General features: G+C 46.4%; 1 protein-coding gene across 1 annotated transcript in view; it reads right to left on the bottom strand.

The window, feature by feature from the left end:
- Window positions 1–12,695: 12,695 nt before the first annotated feature.
- CCDC148 (coiled-coil domain containing 148) overlaps window positions 12,696–22,168 on the bottom strand; it is a 420,305-nt gene continuing 410,832 nt past the window's right edge. Inside the window, exon 15 of the mRNA XM_073634118.1 lies at window positions 12,696–13,256. Within this exon, the coding sequence (XP_073490219.1) occupies window positions 13,110–13,256 (147 nt within the window). The 3' untranslated portion in view covers window positions 12,696–13,109. The remainder of the gene's footprint in view (window positions 13,257–22,168) is intronic.

Here is a 22,168-nt window from a genome sequence, read left to right as displayed (position 1 = left end):
CAGCCCTGACTGTAGGACAGTCAGAGCAGAATGAAAACTCCTCCTACAAGCTTTAACCAGACACTGATAGAAGTCACAAGACTGCTCTAACTGCTAATGAGAAAAGGTATTTAGCCGTTTATATTTACTAAAACTATTGCATTTTTAGGTTTTGTGTACTGTGGGAGACCAGATATAAGGAATGCAGGGTCCTGGGTTTGGTAAACCTTTAAATTCTTTCAAGAGCAGTCACAATGGAGAGGGATCTGTAGCAGGACTGCTGACATGGGCACACACCCCAGAACTACATCTCTCAAGAGCCATTATGGGCTCATTTCCAAAGATGAGACTAGATGGGATGAGGTGCACAAAAGTATCAGCGTTTTACCAGAGTACGGCCATTTACTTTTTTCGGCTGGCAGTACGCACCACCAGGCATGGGAAAAAGCCAATTTTTACACCACAGCATATTTGCACCTCAAACCATCTGTGTACATGAGCCCTTAATGGCTCTTGAAAGATGTAGGTCCTGGGTGTGTGCCTATGTCCGTAGTAACTGGCTTGGGGGAATCCTGCCGATCTCTACTCATAGTAGCTTCCATTACAAAAATGTCTACATTAGAGCATATTTGCATCTTAAACCATCCATGGGCATAAGCACATTGTTATCATAATAGCAATGTAGGCATGTAGAGAGGGGCAGAGAGGCTGACAACACTGCCTGGGACTGCAATGCAGCAGAAGTAGTTGTCAGCCAACAACAGCAAATTAATAGCTTGTTGGATTGCTGATCAGGCATCTTATTTTATTTTTTATTTACACTTGCATTTTTAAAGCGATAAAACATGCAGTTTTTTTTTTTTTTGTTTTGTTTTTTACTTTGCTCACACATACACTTACATTTTATAGGCAGCCTTGGGACATACTGCTACTGAGCGATGTCACTTTATTTTCTAGTAAAGCTACAGTCAACCATGCAAAGTGGCTATGCAATTGATTTATTTATGTCACTGTTTTCTACTCAACAATAATGGGCCGTTCATCACACAAAATAATTGTTCCCATTAAGTAGAGGTAATGTGCATTTTCTGGGCTCCGAAGAAAAATATCTTTCGTCTTTTATTGTCACTGATGGTTGCTCAATTCCATAATGTAAGCTTTTAGAGTAACTATTCACTAATGGTGCTATATAAGTAAAATGCTGTAATACTACACATTTGTGTTATTTACCTGTTATTCTTGCTATAGATAAAGTAACTTGCCTATAAAAAGTGTTATTTTTCATACATATGTCAGCTAAACCATTATCTATGTGTTTTTTTTTAACTCTTGGTGCTGTAAAAAAATGTATTGTTGTGAAATGTGTATATTGGTGATATTTGGTACTGTATATTTAGGATGTACTGTATGTACTATAATATATATATATATATAATAAAGACATTTTAGTTATTGGAGAACTTGTGTGAGTATTAAAATAATACTAAAGGTTATTTTTTTTATTGTTATTGTAATTTGCTATGACATACTTACCTGCTCTGTTATAATAAAAGAACAGTTCCTTTAATATAAAACTTTGATATACAGGTGTAGGTGAGAACACTTCTTTAGTGTCTGCAGCAATATCTCACCTACACATTTTTTACACAATTTCTTTTTTTTATACTATTATATATTTGCACTGGAGTACTTCATGATTTATAGTTTATTTAATTACCTGCTCTGTGCAATGATTTTGCACAGAGGAGCCCCGATCCTCCTCTTCTCAGTCCCCCCGCCATTGCTCCAGGCTGCTTGCTATGGAGGCAGGCATGTGCTTGCTCCCGAGCCCTGCTCTGTGTCCATAAAACACACAGAGCAGGACTCATCTCTCCCCGCCCCCCACTGCCTCTGATTGACAGCAGCGAGAGCCAATGACTCCCACTGCTGCATCTGAGCCAATGAGGAGCAAGAGACCCAAAAGAGCCTCGGCTCTCTGCACCAGCATCATCGCTGGATTGAGATCGGGCTCTGATATGAACTGTATTTAGGGGGAGTATTGGGGGGAGCTGCATGCAGGTTTTTTACCCTGCTGACTAAAATGGGGCAAGATAAAAAATTAAAAAAAACGTTCTACCCCAGATCCCGGCCCCCCACCCTATGTGAATAGGTATGGGGTACATGGTACCCCTACCCATTCACCTAGGGAAAAAAGCGTCAATAAAAAACACAGTACACAGGTATTTAAAATAATTTATTAGGCAGCTCCGGGATCTTCTTCCGACTTCGGGGGTCTCTCCGGCGTCTTCTCTCGGTGTCCGCATCTTCTGCCGGCTCCACCGCTATCTTCTGGCGCTCTTTTGCCAGCGGTGGTCCGGACCTCTGGATCATCTTCTTCCCTCTTCTCTTCCAGAGATGTTGACACGACGCTCTCCCCAGCCAGAATGGTTTCTGTGCGCTCTGCAAGGGACTTATATAGGCGGTGACCCCGCCCCCTTATGCCGTCACAGTCCCTGGGCATGCTGGGTCTGTGACGTTTTAGGAGGCGTGGTCACCGGGTGATGACCACGCCCCCTTATGACGGCACAGCCCCAGCATGCCCTGGGACAGTGACCTCATAAGGGGGCGGGGTCACCGCCTATATAAGTCCGTTGCGGAGCGTTCAGAGACCATTCCAGCTGGAGAGAGCGTCGTGTCAACATCTCTGGAAGAAAAGAAGAAGGCAGAAGTCCGGACCACCGCTAGCAATTGAGCTGCAGAAGATAGCGGAGGAGCCGGCAGAAGATGCGGACACCGGGAGGAGACGGCAGAGAGACCCCCGAAGTCGGAAGAGGACCCCCGAAGTCGGAAGAAGATCCCGGAGCTGCCTAATAAATTATTTTAAAAACCTGTGTACTGTTTGTTTTATTGACGCTTTTTTTCCCTAGGTGAATGGGTAGGGGTACCATGTACCCCATACTCATTCACATAGGGTGGGGGCCGGGATCTGGGGGCCCCCTTATTAAAGGGGGCTCCCAGATTCCGATAAGCCCCCCACCCGCAGACCCCGACAACCAACGGCCAGGGTTGTCGGGAAGAGGCCCTTGTCCTCATCAACATGGGGACAAGGTGCTTTGGGGGGGGCGCACACTGCGCCCCCCATGCCCCAAAGCACCCCCCATGTTGAGGGCATGCGGCCTGGTACGGTGGGGGGGGCCGCCAGCGAAGTCGCCCGTCATGGAGGCGACTTGAAGTCGCCTCGTAATTTGCCGAAGTCGTGCCAAAGTCGCGCTGAAGCCGCGTTGAAGTCGCGGTACAAAGTCACGTTAAAGTCGTGTTGCCCATGTGTGAACCGACCCTTCCTCACAAAAAATGAGTACACCCTTCACATTTTTGTAAATATTTTATTATATCTTTTCATGTGACAACACTGAAGAAATGACAATTTGCTACAATGTAAAGTAGTGAGTGTACAGCTTGTATAACAGTGTGAATTTGCTGTCCCCTCAATAACTCAATACACAGCTATTAATGTCTAAACCGCTGGCAAGAAAAGTGAGTACACCCCTAAGTAAAAATGTCCAATTTGGGCCCAAAGTGGCAATATTTTGTGTGGCCACCATTATTTTCCAGCACTGTCTTAACCCTCTTGGGCATGGAGTTCACCAGAGCTTCACAGGTTACTACTGAAGTCCTCTTCCACTCCTCCATGACGACATCACAGAGCTGCTGGATGTTAGAGACCTTGCGCTCCTCCACCTTCCGTTTGAGGATGCCCCACAGAGGCTCAATAGGGTTTAAGTCTGGAGACATGCTTGGCCAGTCCATCACCTTTACCCTCAGCAAGGCAGTGGTCGTCTTGGAGGTGTGTTTGGGGTAGTTATCATGCTGGAATACTGCACTGCGGCCCAGTCTCTGAAGGGAGAAGAGATCATGGTCTGCTTCAGTAAGTCACAGTACATGTTGGCATTCATGGTTCCCTCTGTGAACTGTAGCTCCCCAGGGCTGGCAACAGTGGCGGACCCCCCCCCCCCCAGCCCCAGCAGTCACAAAGGACATTTTTTTCTATTGTTATTTTTTTTAAGTGCTCTGTGCACTTAAGCGCACCGGACACAGTGCACTATAGGAAACGCCACGTCTATGAAATCACGAGATAGGAGACGAGACGCTTCATTTGCAGAGATTTGAATTGCCTTGTAGCGCAGTCCATCGCACTGGACAACTTCCGCCCAGCCAGATGCTTTGTTCTCCGAGTTAAGATGTCACTTCCGGTTTCCCTGTGCCAGTGGTAAACAGGAAGTGATGTCAGCAGCTCCGTGAAATGCTGGCAATTATTGGTTGTTAAGGAACGGGGCCGCAGCGTCCTTAACAACCATTCATGTGTCCTCGGGATTTCCCTCCCCACCTCCTCCTCCCCTCTCCCCAGCTAATACCAGGCTCGGGACCTGCCTTAGAGGTGAGCAAGCCCAGCTCCTCCCATCCCACTGTCCTCCTCCTCCTGCAAGGTGCAGCTCTCAGTTTCAGCTCTGCTCATCACGGCTCTGCTATTTCTGTCACAGTCCATTGAGCAGGGGTGAGGCCTGTGTGACCTCCACACAGATCTGACTTTTCCTTGGCAGCTGCAAGGCTCTGCACACAGCGAGGCTTCTCCCCGTTTCCTGTGGGTCCATACTCAGCCTGGTGGAGCTCCCCTCTCCCCCTCTCCAGCAAGCAGAGGCAAAGACACACGGCCAGCACCACTGCAGCAGTGTGTGATTAGCTCCCCCCCATGTGTCAAATACTCATTTTAAAGTCCACAGCACTCTGCAATTGATGGGCACAGTGGCTGCTATTGATGGGCACAGTGGCTGCGTTTGATGGGCACAGTGGCTGCGATTGATGGGCACAGTGGCTGCGTTTGATGGGCACAATGGCTGTGTTTGATGGCACAGTGGCTGCTATTGATTGGCACAGTGGCTGCGTTTGATGGGCACAGTGGCTACGTTTGTTGGGCACAGTGGCTGCTATTGCTGGGCACAGTGGCTGCGTTTGATGGGCACAGTGGCTGCTACTGATGGGCACAGTGGCTGCGTTTGATGGGCACAGTGGCTGCGATTGATGGGCACAGTGGCTACATTTGATGGGCACAGTGGCTGCGTTTGAAGGCACAGTGGCTGCGTTTGATGGCACAGTGAGGCTGCAATTGATGTTTTTTTTTCCGAATTTTTCAGTTTGTTTGCGCCCCCCAAAAATTTTGAGCACCAGCCGCCACTGGCCTGCAGCACTCATGCAGCCCCAGACCATGACACTCCCACCACCATGCTTGACTGTAGGCAAGACACACTTGTCTTTGTACTCCTCACCCGGTTGCCACCACACACACTTGACACCAGCTGAACCAAATAAGTTTATCTTGGTCCTATCAGACCACAGGACATGGTTCCAGTAATCCACGTGCTTAGTCTGCTTGTCTTCAGCAAACTGTTTGTGGTCTTTCTTGTGCACCATCTTTAGAAGAGGCTTCCTTCTGGGACGACAGCCATGCAGACCAATTTGATGCAGTGTGCAGCATATGGTCTGAGCACTGACAGTCTGACCCATTACCCCTTCAACCTCTGCAACAATGCTGGCAGCACTCATACGTCTATTTCCCAAAGAGTACCTCTGGATATGACGCTGAGCACGCACACGCAACTTCTTTTGTCGACCATGGCGGCGCCTGTTCTGAGTGGAGGATGTCCTGTTAAACCGCTGTATAGTCTTGGCCACCGTGCTGCAGCTCAGTTTCAGGGTCTTGCCAATCTTATTATAGCCTAGGCCATCTTTATGTACAGCAACAATTCTTTGCCATGAGATTTGAACTTCCAGTGACCAGTATGAGAGACTGAGAGCGATAACACTACATTTAACACACCTGCTCCCCATTCACACCTGAGACCTTGTAACACTAACGAGTCACATGACACCAGGGAGGGAAAATGGCTAATTGGGCCAAATTTGGACATTTTTACTTAGGGGTGTACTCACTTTTGTTGCCAGTGGTTTAGACATTAATGGCTGTGTGTTGAGTTATTTTGAGGGGACAGCAAATTTACACTGTTATACAATCTGTACACTCTCTACTTTACATTGTAGCAAAGTATAATTTCTTCAGTGTTGTCACATGAAAAGATATAATAATATATTTACAAAAATGTGAGGGGTGTACTCACTTTTGTGAGATACTCTGTACATGCAAATCTCCTGCATGTATCCCTACCTTGCAAATGTCACCCCCCTTCAGCAGTAGGAGCCCCACAAAACTCTGGAATCGGTGGGCATGTTTCTTTGCACCTCTACACTCTCCTACTCCTGAGTTTTGAGTAACATCCAGTCAAAACTCAGGAAAGGCACCACATGACTTCAGTATGCCCAATCATGCTGAGGTGTGGAGCAGCCAATCCTGGGAGAGAGCTGGAGAAGAAAGGAGGGGGGATGTGAAGCTGGAATCGTAACACTCTCTCTCTCATGCAGTTCATGAGATAAAGAAATCAGATGTCAGTCACTGCAGTGGGGGATGTGGCAACACAAACTTATCTGTGTATCATTTTTTATCTTGCTACAAAAAGACAAGAGAATTGCTCAAAGCTGAATTAACTCTTTGTGGCAAGACTGGGCACAGATGACTTGACATCCTCTACTGTACCAGGTAGAAGTCTTCATTAAAACATTTTTTTTTCAGGTTTACATCCACTTTAAAGAAAACCAGGAGGGGTTGCTGTTTTAAACAATTAGTTCCCAGCTTTTTTTTTAGATTTTATTTCGAAATTCAAATTAAGTTTTTAATGTATTGCATGAAATATTTTAATTATTGTAAAATCCTTTCTTACTGTGTAAGGCTGGGTTCACACTATTGCCGCATGCGGCTCACAGCAGAGGTCCGGTGCGTCCCTGTTCACCATTTCAGGTCAGAGTTCAGCCCAAATTTTTGACTGAATTCCGACCTGAAAAGGGACCAAAAGGCGCACAGGACCCCTGTGCAAATTCGCACCGGAGCCACAGGGAAGATATGTGAACCTGCTCCATAGAGAGTCGGTCAAAATCTCCCACCATGCAAATTGGATGCGGGGAAACCCAAATCATAGTTACATAGTAGGTGAGGTTGAAAAAAGACACAAGTCCTTCAAGTCCAACCCATGTGTGTGATTATATGTCAGTATTAAATTGTATATTCCTGTATGTTGCGGTCGTTCAGGTGCTTATCTAATAGTTTCTTGAAACTATCAATGCCCCCTGCTGAGACCACCGCTTGTGGAAGGGAATTCCGCACCCTTGCCGCTCTTACAGTAAAGAACCCTCTACTTAGTTTAAGGTTAAACCTCTTTTCTTCTAATTTTAATGAGTGGCCACTAGTCTTGTTAAACTCCCTTCTGCGAAAAAGTTTTATCCCTATAGTTAAAAAAATCCAATTCGCATAGATGTGAACCCAGCCTAAATGTAAAAAAAAAAAAGTCATGGGTAATGTTGGGGCCTTATTAAAGCAAACCTTTCTGTCCTGGCTATACTGTCCTGGCAGGTGTGTCTGGGCAAACAGGATTAAAACGTAACAGCTAAATACATAGACATATACATATATGGGAGCTATTTATCTGCCAAAGGGTTTGTATTTGTGTCCATGCAGTTCTGGGATTTACATAACTCTGCTACATTGCAAACCCCTGGCTGGTAGGGGACCTGATTTTTTTTTCTGCTGCAGTTAATATTTATAGGTCTTTTCCTTCCCCTAACCTGTGAAAGGAAAATAGCAGACCGATAAGCTCATCTGTTATTCTCGCTCTATCAGCATGTTCCTTGTTATTAAATGAGCTCTGCAGTACAAGTGCTTCTACCAGTCTGAGTTCTGCTGTACAGGGAAATTGCAAGAGAAGATACCAAGTAAAATTCAGGTACTTACACGGCATACATATAAACATGGGATTTTTGTACTTGCCCTAAAATACCCTTTTCTGTTGTTCACTGAGTGGCAGGCACCTCTAGAGCCAATACATTGGGATGTCTGAAAGCAGTCCCCAAAGGGGCGGGCACACCTCAGTGGGCAAATAATCATAACGCGTCCCCGGGTTCTAGCAGTTATAAAGACGAGGCCTCCATTATGCCTCACAGGAATCCTCCTAGTACAGCAAGTCTGCAGCAGAGAGCCTACAGAGCCTGTGTGGGAGATCAGGGCCCCTCTGATCTAGGCCTGGAATAGGCATTTGCTTAGGGTAACCAACCACATTTCCAAACTGCTATTCAGGGTCACCCCCCTTCCCAAAAAAATATGATTTCAAAACCCTCGCCGACGATGGAATCTGTCATTCATTTCCCCTGCTGCGTGGCTATCTCTATCATAGAACGCTAGGAGGAAGTGATGTCACTTTAGAACAGCGGTCCCCAACCTTTTTTGCATGGGGGACTGGTTTCGTGGAAGGGGGGAGGAATGTAGTCTCTGGGTTGACAGGGAATTCGGCGGCGGGTGATTTGTTGGGTGAATGGCTGCTGTTAGCACTTAAATCATCCCAACACCATACTTGATATGGTGTCAGGATGATCAAATCACATTGTTTCTATTACTACATTGTAATATATAATGAAATAGTTCAACTCTCCATAATGCAGAATCAGTGGGAACCCTAAGCTTGTCACTTGCCACCAGATACAGCATGCCACTGTCGCCTGCCCCCAGATGCAGCTTGTCACTTGCCACCTTCGTCTGCTGCCAGATGCAGTTTGTTGCTTGCCACCGGATGCAATGTGCCAATTGCCACCCATAGCCTGCTGCCAGATGCAGTGTGCCACTTGCCAGCCAATAGTGAGGGTGTATAGTGTAGGGTGCAGGGTTCTGGAGAGGGGTGTAGGATACTATGGGTTGGGGGCAGGGTGTATAGTGAGGGCTGCAGGGTTCTGTAGAGGGGTGCAGGGTACTATGGGTTGGGGGCAGGGTTCTGTAAAGGGATGCAGGGTGCTATGGGTTGGGGCAGGGTTCTGTGGATGGGTGCAGGGTACTATGAGTTTGGTGCAGGTTTCTGTGGAGGGGTGCAGGGTACTATGGGCTGGGGGCCGGGTCCTGTAGAGGGGTGCAGGGTACTATGAGTTGGGGGCAGGGTTCTGTAGAGGGGTGCAGGGCACTCTGGGTTGGGGCAGGGTTCTGTGGAGGGGTGCAGGGTACTATGGGCTTGGGGCAGGGTTCTGTAGAGGGGTACAGGGTGTTATGGGTTGGGAGCAGGGTTCTGTGGAGGGGTGTAGGGTACTATGGGTTGGGGCAGGGTTCTGCAGAGGGATGCAGGGTACTATGGGCTGGGGACAGGGTTCTGTAGAGGGGTGCAGGGTACCATGGGTTGGGGGCAGGGTTCTGTGGAGGGTTGCAGGGTACTACAGGTTGGGGCAGGGTTCTGTGGAGGGGTGCAGGGTACTATGGGTTGGGGGCAGGGTTCTGTGGAGGGGTGCAAGAATCTGTGGAGGGGTGCAGGGTACTATGTTTTGGGGGCAAAGTTCTGTGGAGGGGTGCAGGATGCTATGGTTTGGGGGCAGGGTTCTGTGGAGGGCTGCAGGGTTCTATGGGCTGGGGGTCGGGTCCTGTAGAGGGGTGCAGGGTCTTATGGGTTGGGGGCAGGATTCTGTAGAGGGGTGCAGGGTACTCTGGGTTGGGGCAGGGTTCTGTGGAGGGGTGCAGGGTACTATGGGCTGGGGGCAGGGTTCTGTAGAGGGGTGCAGGGTGCTATGAGTTGGGGGCAGGGTTCTGTGGAGGGGTGTAGGGTACTATGGGTTGGGGCAGGGTTCTGTAGAGGGGTGCAGGGTACTATGGGCTGGGGACAGGGTTCTGTAGAGGGGTGCAGGGTATTATGGGTTGAGGGCAGGGTTCTGTGGAGGGGTGCAGGGTACTATGGGTTTGGGCAGGGTTCTGTGGAGGGGTGCAGGGTACTATGGGTTGGGGGCAGGGTTCTGTGGAGGGGTGCAGGTACTATTGGCTGGGGGCCGGGTTCTGTGGAAGGGTGCAGGAATCTGTGGAGGGGTGCAGGGTACTATGTTTTGGGGGCAAAGTTCTGTGGAGGGGTGCAGGATGCTATGGGTTGGGGGCAGGGTTTTGTGGAGGGCTGCAGGGTACTATGGGTTGGGGGCAGGGTTCTGTGGAGGGGTGCAGGGTACTATGGGCTGGGGCAGGCTTCTGTACAGAGGTGCAGGGTACTATGGGTTGGGGGCAGGGTACTGTAGAGGGGTGCAGGGTACTTTGGGTTGGGTGTAGGGTTTTGTTGAGGGGTGCAGGGTACTATGGGCTAGGGGCAGGGTTCTGTAGAGGGGTGCAGGGTACTATGGGTCGGGGACAGGGTTCTGTAGAGGGGTGCAGGGTACTATGGGCTTGGGGGCAGGGTTCTGTAGAGTAGAGGGGTGAAGAGTGCAGGGTAGATGGGAGGTACAGGAAGAAGAGAGGGCTCCCTTCCACATAGGGTTCAATGGAGGAGTAGAGGGCAGAGGGGACCCTGGAACGGTCAGAGGGACCTGGGTCAGAGCTGGGGGAGACGATCAGGGAGGGAGCAGCTGGGGGGGAGCGAGTGAGCGAGCACCGAGAAGGAGGGACCTGAGGACTGGGAAGCACGGGAGGGACTCGGGGACAGAGGCAGCGCCCCGCCTCCATTTCAGTCACGAGAGATGAGCGGTGCCAGAGCACCGATCACCGGGATTAGCCATACACTGCACGTCTGACAGGGAGCCAGCATTGCTATCCCCGACCTACACCTCCATCCCCCTTATTACTACCCCACTGGCAGCCCCGCTCCTCCAACCAATCACCCTCTACTACCTTGAGGGCAAAGATGACCCTGCCTATCAGCAGAGCAGGGTAGGGGGCGGGAGGAACTGTTATGAAAAGACTCTGCCAATCCCGCTGTCTGTGCAGATCTCCAGCTCCTCCCGCCCCCTTGCTCTCTGCTGATAGGATGAAATCGTTGGTGGGGTGGCAGAGCCGGAAGAGGAGACAGACAGACATGGCCACGGAATAGTGAACGGCTGCATCGGCCATGTCAATTTCATTCTGATCAGCCAGATCTGACACTGTATTGTCCCGGAATGAAGATGCCTGGAGCCCGGGACAGACCTCCAAGATGTGGGACTTTCCCGGGCAATCCAGGCTGCATGGTCACCCTACATTTGCTGTAAATCCAAAGATTTCTTGACATCTGGCCTGACGCATGTAGTACAGCCCTGTGCTGAGAGGCAACAATTACCAATATTTTGATAAATTAGGAATTCTGGCTAGTTGGCTGTCTGGAGAGACTGTCAGGATTTTAGACATCCAGCCTTAATTTATCAGTAGAGATTGATTGAAGAAATATCCAAACACGGCATCTTTAATCATCAGAGCTGGAGGAAGGCATTTATCCTCCTTAGGACACCAAGCTAAACTGAGCAGCCTTGGGTTATGGCATATTGGAGCAGGCCCCTTAGATTTTTTTTTGTCTAGTGTAGTCTTTCTCAAACTTTTTATTACAGAGTAACCCCTAAAAATACTTTCAGGTTTCTGGGAACCCTTACTAAAACCAATTCATCAGAGGTCAATGGCAAAAAAATCCCTAATATGTTCAGTAGAAGGATCGAAACCTCTACAGTGATGGTTAGAATGCCGCCTTTACAGACAGCTAAAAAGATCATTGATGTCATGCTGCTGGCTTCGCCAAGTGTCGTTGACCCTGGAACTATGCAGGTGCTATAAAATGGGAAGTCAAGCAGCCACAGCTCAAGGAACCCCTAGCAACCTCTGCCCTAGTTGTGGATTGTTGGTCTAGTGCAGGGGTCTCTAATCTTTCTAATCAAAGAGCCAATTACTGTCCTTCAGACTTTAGGAGGGGGGAGGGGCGGACTGTGGCCAGTGGGAGTAGAAAATGCTTGGTGTCAGAGGAAGTCATTTATGTCCCATCATTGGATTTAGTGGGAGGCATAGTGCCCCTTCGATGGTGTCTATGGGGGGGCATAGTGCCCCATAATTGGTGTCAGTAAAGGGAATAGTGCCCCATAATTTGTGTCAGTGACAGGAAGAGTGCCTTGTATCAGTGGGGGAAATAGTGCCTTAAGGGCCAAATCGTGGCAAGCAAAGATCCACATCTGGCGCTCGGGCTGCAGTTTGGAGACCACTGGTCAAGTGTCTCATACTCCTGTAGGTGGCAGTATAATGCATGGTTTTACTGTAGAAATGCTGTGTCCCTCAATGAAAGATATGGAACAGTGGTCTTAAAACTGTGGCCTGGGGGGCAGATGCGGCTTGCTTTTACCTGGCCCTTGGGGCACAATTTAATCCACTGAAACCAACGATGGGGCACAATTCCTACCAATGACACCAACAATGGGGCACAGTTCCTTCCAATAACACGAATGATAGGGCACAATTCATCTCACTGAAACTAAAGATGGGGCATTGTTTACTCCCATTGATGCTGGGACATTTTCCACTCCTGCTGACCACGGGCCAGCCTCCATAAGGTCTGAAGGGCAGTAAATTGGCCTTTTGTTTAGAAAGTTGGAGACCCCTGATATAGAAAAATAAATTTAATGATGTAATAATAATAATAATAATAATAATAAAAACGCTGCATTAATTTGTGTCTTATATATACACACACTGTACAATTACTGTAGGTATTTACTTAATGTTCACCTTTAAATGAAAGGTTTTATTTATTTGTAAGACTTAATTCAGGTTTAACTGATAAATGAGAAGTTACAATGTGCGGTGAAATAAGGAAGATATTATAGTATCTTGATCGCCATGCCCTAAGGCGACTGCTCTTTCCAGCTCTTATGCCCCCATGGTCAGACATGTCACCTGTATCGCTACAAAATTCATCTTGTGCTCCTTTTGCTGCAATCACAACTCCGGCAAAATGTCCTGCAATTTATGTAATGCTTCTGGCAATAAACACTTTGTAAACAAGAAGGGCTGTTAAATTCCAGAGCAGCAGTGTAGCTGTCACCTCTGGTCTATCTCTCACATGTAATGTCTCAATCTCCATCCACATGCCGAATATAATGATACTTACTGCACAGCCATAACCTGATATATTTGTCCATTTGCTGCCAGGTCAGTGTGCAGGAGGCAGCACTCCCATGGTAACAGGAATGTAATGACAGCCTCAGTAACACTATAAATAATTTAATGATAAACGGGTATTACAGCACAGGTTGTGCTATTTTTTAAACACGGTGGACTCCATGTCCTTTCTCGGTGGTTTTGGTGGAAGGATTTTAGGTAAGATTTCTTTAGCATAGGAAGTCTTGTGAAGACCGGCTTCACGAAGCGCCATTTCAACTCTGATCCTCGGATCGGAAACAATCTGAAAAATAATAAGAAAGTCAGAGCTTTTAAAAGGTGACTGGTTAAATACACATAAAGAGCACATGTACAGAAATTGCTACATCTGATAGAAGGTTAAACAAAAAAAAATAAAAAATAAAAAAAGTACATAATTATAAAGCCATTAACAAGGAAAAAGGTAACATTGTCATCCACAGGTTCTGGCTCTATCAAACACAGTAAGTTACTTCAAAAAAGCGTGAAATATATTTCTCAAAGCACAAAAAAATAAATGGCTACTAATAGTAAAGTCTAAATCCAAATATTACACCCCATATATAGGCTTGGTTCACACAATGCGATTTTGATGCAGTTTTCAGTGCGGTTTGTATATTCTATGGAGCCAAATCACACTGAAGTCACACCAAAGTAGCGCAGGAACCTTTTACAAAATTGCACTGCATTGATGAGAATGGGCACCATTGAAATTATTTCCCTGGCCAAGAGAACACCTCAACCCACTCTTTAAATGACGTCTTAAAATGGGAACAGGACCTTCAACAACCCTTGGGTGAATCTCAATGGGACCAGATCTGGGCAACTATGAAATCATGTTCCAGGAATGCAGCGGTGGTGGAAATTACGGTAATTATAAAGTGCTACTTTGATGGTACATTATTCCAAGTAGACTGACACACACCTTGGCTGATTCATCGGCAAATTGCTTTCGTGGTCTTCCGGAACTCTGAACCTTCTTCCACATTTGGTGGTCCTGCCCAATAGCCCAAAACCTTTGGCAGAAAATGCTCCAAATCCTATGTGCCCTTTTTCGTCCTGCTCCTGCACTGGACTCCCCTGAGGCCCTCTTGAATTGCAAACATGAAGGACTCTCTAAATCTCAATTTCTCCTCATTACTCATGTTCTCACAGCTGGCAAACAGGTTATAGCATGTGCCTGGCTAACACCATGCATTCCTATTTCAGAGGTTAAAACATGCATTGGATATTAGTTCATGTAAAGCTAACGGCACACCGGCAGAATACGATGCCTAAATTCTGGTGTGTCTGGGACCCCTGGATCATGAAATTTCTCCCAAGAGATTTTGATCACAGGCTACTATAATTATGAAAACACACATGATACTGTCAAGATTCTACTGGCTTGTTACTTGGCTTGTGACCCTGCCCCCTTCTGGCATCACATGACATCACATGATGTCAGAAGGGGGCGCGGTCACTCGGTTACATCATCAGGTGGCCCGGCCTTTGCCTATATAACAGCTGTCTGCCTTGTTAAATGGGGCTTCCACCGGCCAGGGTTTTTTGGGAAGAGACCCTTGGAGACAAGGTGCTTTGGGGTGTAGCCCAAAGCACCCTCCCCATGTTGAGGGCAAGCAGCCTGGTATGGCTCGCTCATCCCCCTCCTTTCCCGGCCTGCCAGGCTGCATGCTCGGATAAGGGTCTGGTATGGATTTTGGGGGGACTCCACGTCGATTCTTCTTAAAATTTTGGCGTGGAGATCCCCTTAAAATCTATACCAGGATAACTGCAAGATGCTTTGACAGAACATGTATTTCTATGCTGATATGAGATTAGTAGAAATGTGCACAGGGGTTCCCTTTATATTGGACTCTTTCTTTCTTCCCACCCCTTTTCCCCATTTCCTTACCCCCCCTTCCTCTGTTCCTTACGCCATATTTCTTTCTCCCTGTAACAGTCATTCCTAATATTACATGTTACAGTAGCTTGATGGGACAATATGCAACCGGTCCCTAGTTGATCGAATTTATATTTCTTGACTCTACAGTTAATGACATTTTTTTTATGTTACATGGTCATTTTTATTGGTACTCCCACCAAACACATCTTATGTTGAGATTTCCCTGTCTCTTATTCAAAGGTCTTGTGTTTATGATCTGTTTGAAGGAAAGGCACTCTCTGTGGGTGCTCGATTTTCACCTTGGTTTACGTTATTGTTTATTGATTGTGCCTTAAATGACATTGTTACTTCAATAAAAATATTCAAAAGTAAAATCTATAACAGACCAGATTTTTATGTTTTTTCTTCTTAATTCTGTCATAGGGTTCCCCTTCAATACACTGTATTATATACTCTGCACTGCACTATATACTCTGCACTGCATTATATACACTACATGACTGCACTATATACTCTGCACTGAGTTATATACACTACACTTACTGCACTATATACTCTGCACTGGGTTATATATTCTACACTAACTGCACGCTCAATCCACTAACTAACCTGCCTTTTCTCGCTTCATTCATAACACTATACATGACCGCCATGTAAGCAGCCTCATACAGTGTGGGGAGTGGACATAGCCCCTGAGTCATGATTGGCCAAAGGCACCGTGCCTTTGACCAAACATGGCTCTCACAGCACATTGCACTGTGATTGGCCAAAGCTTACAGGTCAGGTGCATGCTTTGGCCAATCAGCAACCTTCAATGCTCTGCGATCTCCCAGTGCATTATGGGGCGCAATGCGGCGGGTGAACGTCCCGCAAGCCCCCAATTAGTTTGTTTGTTCTATGAACAAACGAACACCCGATGTTCGAGTCGAACTTACGTTAGACTCGAACATTGAGACCATCCTTATAGAGCGCAATGGGGATCTTTCCACTCTCTCCAGCTCTGTAGTTCAGCAGCACTTCCTCTAATCAGGTCCATACCCTTATAAGGACCTGAGCCTGTGCATTGCACCTGTGACTCTGCTCTGCAAACTTCATTGCAAAATATCACCATTGATCAGTGTTGCTACATTTACTTGTTTTCATTAAGTGTCGGTTCACACTACCGCGACTTGGGATCCGACTTGTCAGACCTCAAGTCGCCCCAAGTCGCTTGACATCAGAAATTCCATGCAAGTGAATGAGAGCCGTCTTAATGTACGCTACTGAAGTCGCTCCGACTTCAGAAAAGGTCCCTGTTCAAGGCGACTTCTAGGCGACTTGTACCCATAGATTTCAATGGAAGTCGCCTACAAGTCGGATCGTGGTCTATAGTGAAGCGACTTCACAGGAAGAGAAGATGGTTTTCTCAAGCAAACCCCTCCCTCCCCCAGAGCTGATTGTTGTTTGATTGGCCACTGGAAAGTCGCCTGTCCTGGAGGCGACTTGAAGTCGCCTTGTAAGTTGCCCCAAGTCGCCCCAAGTCGCGCTGTGGTGTCGCCCTCAGGTCGTGTCCAGGTCGCCTCGCAAAGTCGTGGCCAGAGTCGTGTTGCCCCTGTGTGAACCGAGCCTTACAGTGCCTTACAGTGCCTTGAAAAAGTATTCATACCCCTTGAAATTTTCCACATTTTGTCATGTTACAACCAAAAACGTAAATGTATTTTGTTGGGATTTAATGTGATAGACCAACACAAAGTGGCACATAATTGTGAAGTGGAAGGAAAATGATAAACGGTTTTCAAATTTTTTTACAAATAAATATGTGAAAAGTGTGGCGTGCATTTGTATTCAGCCCCCCTGGGTCAATACTTTGTAGCATCACCTTTCGCTGCAATTACAGCTGCAAGTCTTTTTGGGGATGTCTCTACCAGCTTTGCACATCTGGAGAGTGAATTTTTTGCCCATTCTTCTTTGCAAAATAACTCAAGCTCTGTCAGATTGGATGGCGAGCGTCTGAACAGCAATTTTCAAGTCTTGCCACAGATTCTGAATTGGATTTAGGTCTGGACTTTGACTGAGCCATTCTACCACATGAATATGCTTTGATCTAAACCATTCCATTGTAGCTCTGGCTGTATGTTTAGGGTTGTTGTCCTATTGGAAGGTAAACCTCCGCCCCAGTCTCAGTCTTTTGCGAACTCTAACGCGTTTTCTTCTAGGATTGCCTTGTATTTGGCTCCATTCATCTTCCCATCAACTCTGACCAGCTTCCCTGTCCCCACTGAAGAAAAGCATCTCCACAACATGATGCTGCTACCACCATGTTTCACGGTGGGGATGGTGTGTTCAGGGTGATGTGCAGTGTTAGTTTTCTGCCACACATAGCGTTTTGCTTTTAGGCCAAAAAGGTTTTTTTTTGGTCTTATCTGACCAAAGCACCTTCTTCCACATGTTTTCTGTGTCCCCCACATGGCTTCTTGCAAACTGCAAACGGGACTTCTTATGGCTTTCTTTCAACAGTGGCTTTGTTCTTGCCACTCTTCCATAAAGGCCAGATTTTTTAAGTCAAGTGCATGACTAATAGTTGTCCTGTGGACAGTTTCCCCCATCTGAGTAGTGGATCTCTGCAGCTCCTCCAGAGCTACCATGGGCCTTTAGGCTGCTTCTCTGAATAATGTTCTCCTTGCCTGGCCTATCAGTTTAGGTAGACTGCCATGTAGACTGCCACTGCCATACTCGTTCCATTTTCAGATGATGAATTGAACTGTGCTTTGTGAGATGTTCAAAGCTTGGTATATTTTTTTTATAACCTAACCCTGCTGTAAACTTCTCCACAACTTTATCCCTAACCTGTCTGGTGTGTTCCTTGGCCTTCATGATGCTGTTTGTTCACTAAGGTTCTCTAACAAACCTCTGAGGGCTTCACAAAACAGCTGTATTTATATTGAGATTAAATTACACACAGCTGGATTCTATTTACTGATTAGGTGACTTCTGAAGGCTAATGGTTCCTCTAGATTGTAGTTAGGGGTGTCAGAGTAAAGGGGGCTGAATACAAATGCACACCACACTTTTCAAATATTTATTTGTAAAAAAAAATTGAAAACCATTTATCATTTTCCTTCCACTTCACTTCAATTATGTGCCACTTTGTGTTGGTCTATCACATAAAATCCCAATAATATACATTTACATAGCTACATATAGTTACACAGTTAGTCAGGTTGAAAAAGACACATGTCCATCTATATATATATATATATATATATATATATATATATATATATATATAAATAAATAAAAATAAATCATACAATCCCATATACACAATCCTTCACCCACAGTTGAATCACAGAACCAAAGGAAAGCATGCTCCAATTTGCTACAGCAAGGGAAAAAAACCTTCCTGATCCCCCGAGAGGTAATCGGATTTTCCCTGGATCAACTTTACCTATAAATGTCAGTACCCAGTTATATTATGTACATTTAGGAAAGTATCCAGGCCTTTCTTAAAGCAATCTACTGAGCTGGCCAGAACCACCTCTGGAGGGAGTCTATTCCACATTTTCACAGCTCTTACTCTGAAGAAACCTTTCCGTATTTGGAGATTAAATCTTTTTTCCTCTAGGTGTAAAGAGTGCCCCCGTGTCCTCTGTGATGACCTTAAAGTGAATAACAACACCAAGTTCACTATATGGAACAATTATGTATTTGTACATGTTGATCATATCCCCCCTTAATCTCCTCTTCTCAAGAGAGAATAAATTCAGTTCCTCTAATCTTTCCTCATAGCTGAGCTCCTCCATGCCTCTTATCAGTTTGGTTGCCCCTCTCTGCACTTTCTCCAGTTCCCCGATATCCTTTTTGAGAACTGGTGCCCAAAACTGAACTGCATATTCCAGATGAGGTCTTACTAAGGATTTGTACAGGAGCAAAATGATATCTTGCTCTCTGGAGTCCATACCTCTCCTAATACAAGAAAGGACTTTGCTCATTTTGCAAACCGCAGCTTGGCATTGCATGCATTTATGTTTTTGGTTGTAACATGACAAAATGTAGAACATTTCAAGGGGTATGAATACTTTTTCAAGGCACTGTACTTGTTTTTGGGGGGTATTTTTGTTTGTTTTTTGTTTTTGCAAAAGGTGGACTTAGCCTTTTAAGTGTATGCAAAGCCTTAGCATGAACTCTTATTTAAGCCTGGTACACACTAATGCCCCGTACACACGGTCGGATTTTCCGATGGACAATGTCCGATCGGAGCGTGTTGTCGGAAATTCCGACCGTGTGTGGGCGCCATCGGACATTTTCCATCGGATTTTCCGACACACAAAGTTGGACAGCAGGAGATAACATTTTCCGACAACAAAATCCGATCGCGTCAATTCCGACCGTGTGTGGCCTGTTCCGACGCACAAAGTGCCACGCATGCTCAGAAGAAATTCCGACACGGGACAGCTCGTTCTGGTAAACTTAGCGTTCGTAATGGATAAAGCACTTTCGTCACGCTGCAATGTTCAAAATGGTTTAATACAGCGCACTCTCTTCTTCTTTATAATGTGACAAGAATTAAGTCGTTTTGATGCTCATATTCACACACACTTCTCACAAACTTTTTTCGTTACTATTTATCGGGATTCCCTCAATATATTTTGATTTCTCACATCTGACAACATATTTTTTTTTTTTTTTTTACTTTAATGTAGAATCTTTTTTTGTGTTTCTCTTTTTATTTTTTTTTTTTTGGTGATTTTGATTTGTACTCCCGAAAATGTTTGTGTTTTTTTTGTGACAAGTTCCCACAACACCATTGATATGTTGTTCTATTTAATCTGTAGGAGGAGATTGTTTGGTGTTGTTGTCCCTTGTTAATTTCACATTGTACTTTAGAAATGTACCTGAATACTCACCAACAAACTGTCCTTTTTGGATGAAAACACACACAGGAGAGTAGAATTTACCTAAAAATATTTTATTAAGGGGTCACAACTATAAACAAAGAGGGAGGCAACGCTGGAGAAACTGCAGAAGTGGGTGAAGCCTTGGACTCCCAGGGCAGACATCAATTATTTAAAAGCAAAATTGGTGTCCATATCTAAGGGAGGGCTGTCTGGTCCAGAAGTCCCAGAGATCCGGAAAGCAGCAGATGACATCTCTGTCCCCAGGCTGTGGTCATACGAGAGACTGCATCTTCTGTCAGACCAGACTGAACCCAGGGCAATCACTCTTTGGTCTTCCTTCCACGCTTCCTTCCAGCCTTTGGCTGTGGTGGTGGAGTTGTGGCAGCAGGAGGAGGAGGAGGAGGAGGATGGTCCATCTCAATGACATCCGTCTTGGGTGTCAGTTCCCCACTCTCCCCCTTACGAAGGACTTTATAAATCAGGTCCTCAGAAATCTTGCGTTGGCCCTCCTGCATGCCCTGCAATTTGGTGGCAGCCATGCAGGCAAAGGCCTCTTAAGGACTGGGGAAGGCTCTGAGGGACGCCGAAGCCTCCTGGATCAGCCTGTACGCTGAATCCTGCACAGGACTGGGAGTGGCCTTCCTGGCCCTTTTATATGGCAGGCGGAGGGGAGGGACCTGAGACTCAGTCAGGCTGCGACTTGTCCCTGGCTTCTCTTGGCTGACACTTAGCCCCGCCTCCTCCTGGCTGCCACTAATCCCCGCCTCCTCCTGACTGCCACATTCCACAGCCTCCTCCTGGCTGAGGTCTTCCTGTGTATGAAAAAGGGACATAGTTTTAGTATTGTTTTCATCAATCACACACAATTTTCACCTCCTGACTGCTGCAAATTCAATGTTAACAAATATAACAGACTATCCTTCTGAGCCCAGCATTTTGCATTCTTGGCCCAATTTTGGGTGCCCACTACTGTGTATTGATATGTAAAACACTTTCAAGCAGCAATTAGTGATCAATAATAACATCTAGTAAACATCATTTATTTATTGCCCAGAAATCTGTAGAAGAATGCTATACCTGACTCCAGCTGGGCTCCTCCACTTCTTCCTGGCTGGAAGGCCCAGGTTGGACATCAGAAGCCTCAGCTGGTGTGGAAGGAAGCGTGGAAGGAAGAGCAGAGAGGGATTCCCTGACTTCAGTGTGGTCTGACAGAAATCGCAGTCTCTCATAGTACCACAGCCTGGGGACATAAACGTCATCTGCTGCAGCTCCGGACCTCTGGGAATCTGTGACCTTCTTGCGCTCCCTAAGATAAGTGCTCCTCAGGCCACCAATTTTAGCTTTGAAATAAGGGATGGTTGCTGTGGGGACCACCGGCTTCACCAACTCCAGCAGTTTCTCCAGCGCTGCCTGCCTCTTTTGTTTGTGATTATAGTGGGGGTGTCTGACCTGCCACAGACAGGGCAGCTCTCTGTACTTGTCAATAAACAGGGGCAGGAAATTGTGGTCGTTGAACCCATCCATTTTCTCTGCAAGACACAACACAAGACAAACCCTAATGTCAGGCCAAACTCCCCTAATCTTGTTACAATATAGGCTTCAATTTCGAAGCAGTATAGGCCCAAGTTTAGATCCTACCTTCGTTAGCACGATCGGCGTCTCCGATGCTCCTTCCTCCGCTCACAGATCGTACGTAAGACACGCGCGTTACGATTTATACACACTGCGCATGCGTATAACTCCGCCCGCCCCTGACGTTCTTTCTATTCTATTCCCCGCCCCTTTTTGTTCGGCGCAGTGGAGGAAGAGCACAGCAGGATCGTGCTAATTACAGCAACGAGGAGGAGGAGGAGGAGGAAAGGCCGGAGCCTGAAACGTCCCGATCCAGAAGGAGATTAAAGGACTCAAATATGTCCTTTGGGGAGATGTTGGAGATGGTGGACATCCTGAAGAAGGCCGACTATGATGGAAAGTATGGGCCTTACCCCAACCCCAATGTCCGAAAGGCCAAGATCATGGCGAAAGTGGTCAGGAGTCTGCACCAGAAATTCGGGGTACGACGATCGAAAGATTAGCTCAGGAAGCGGTGGTCGGACCTGAAATTACGAGAACATGAGCAGTACAGAAAGATCCGGAGAGTGCTGCAAAAAAGTAAGTAGTTGTGCTGTGTTCCTATTGTTCTTGTATTTATTACGTTCGTGCTGCTCCATGTGCTTTTAGGAACTGTTGTACAGTTTAAAATGGCAACTTTCATGTTCATGGGCACATTATTCGTTCGGATCACACATTTTTTTTTCGGACTATAAAATACCATTGTTTAGCCCATATGCATTTGGCCACCATTTTGAGGCCCTATACTTGTCTTCAAAGAATTGGGTTGTGTAGATGGCTTTGTTACTAGAATGAAATGCAAAT

Source organism: Aquarana catesbeiana, linkage group LG06 (assembly GCF_042186555.1).
Source record: "Aquarana catesbeiana isolate 2022-GZ linkage group LG06, ASM4218655v1, whole genome shotgun sequence".
Taxonomy (NCBI): Eukaryota; Metazoa; Chordata; class Amphibia; order Anura; family Ranidae; genus Aquarana; species Aquarana catesbeiana.
The sequence above is the reverse complement of the archived record's forward strand: the minus strand, read 5'-3'. Positions and strand labels throughout refer to the sequence as shown.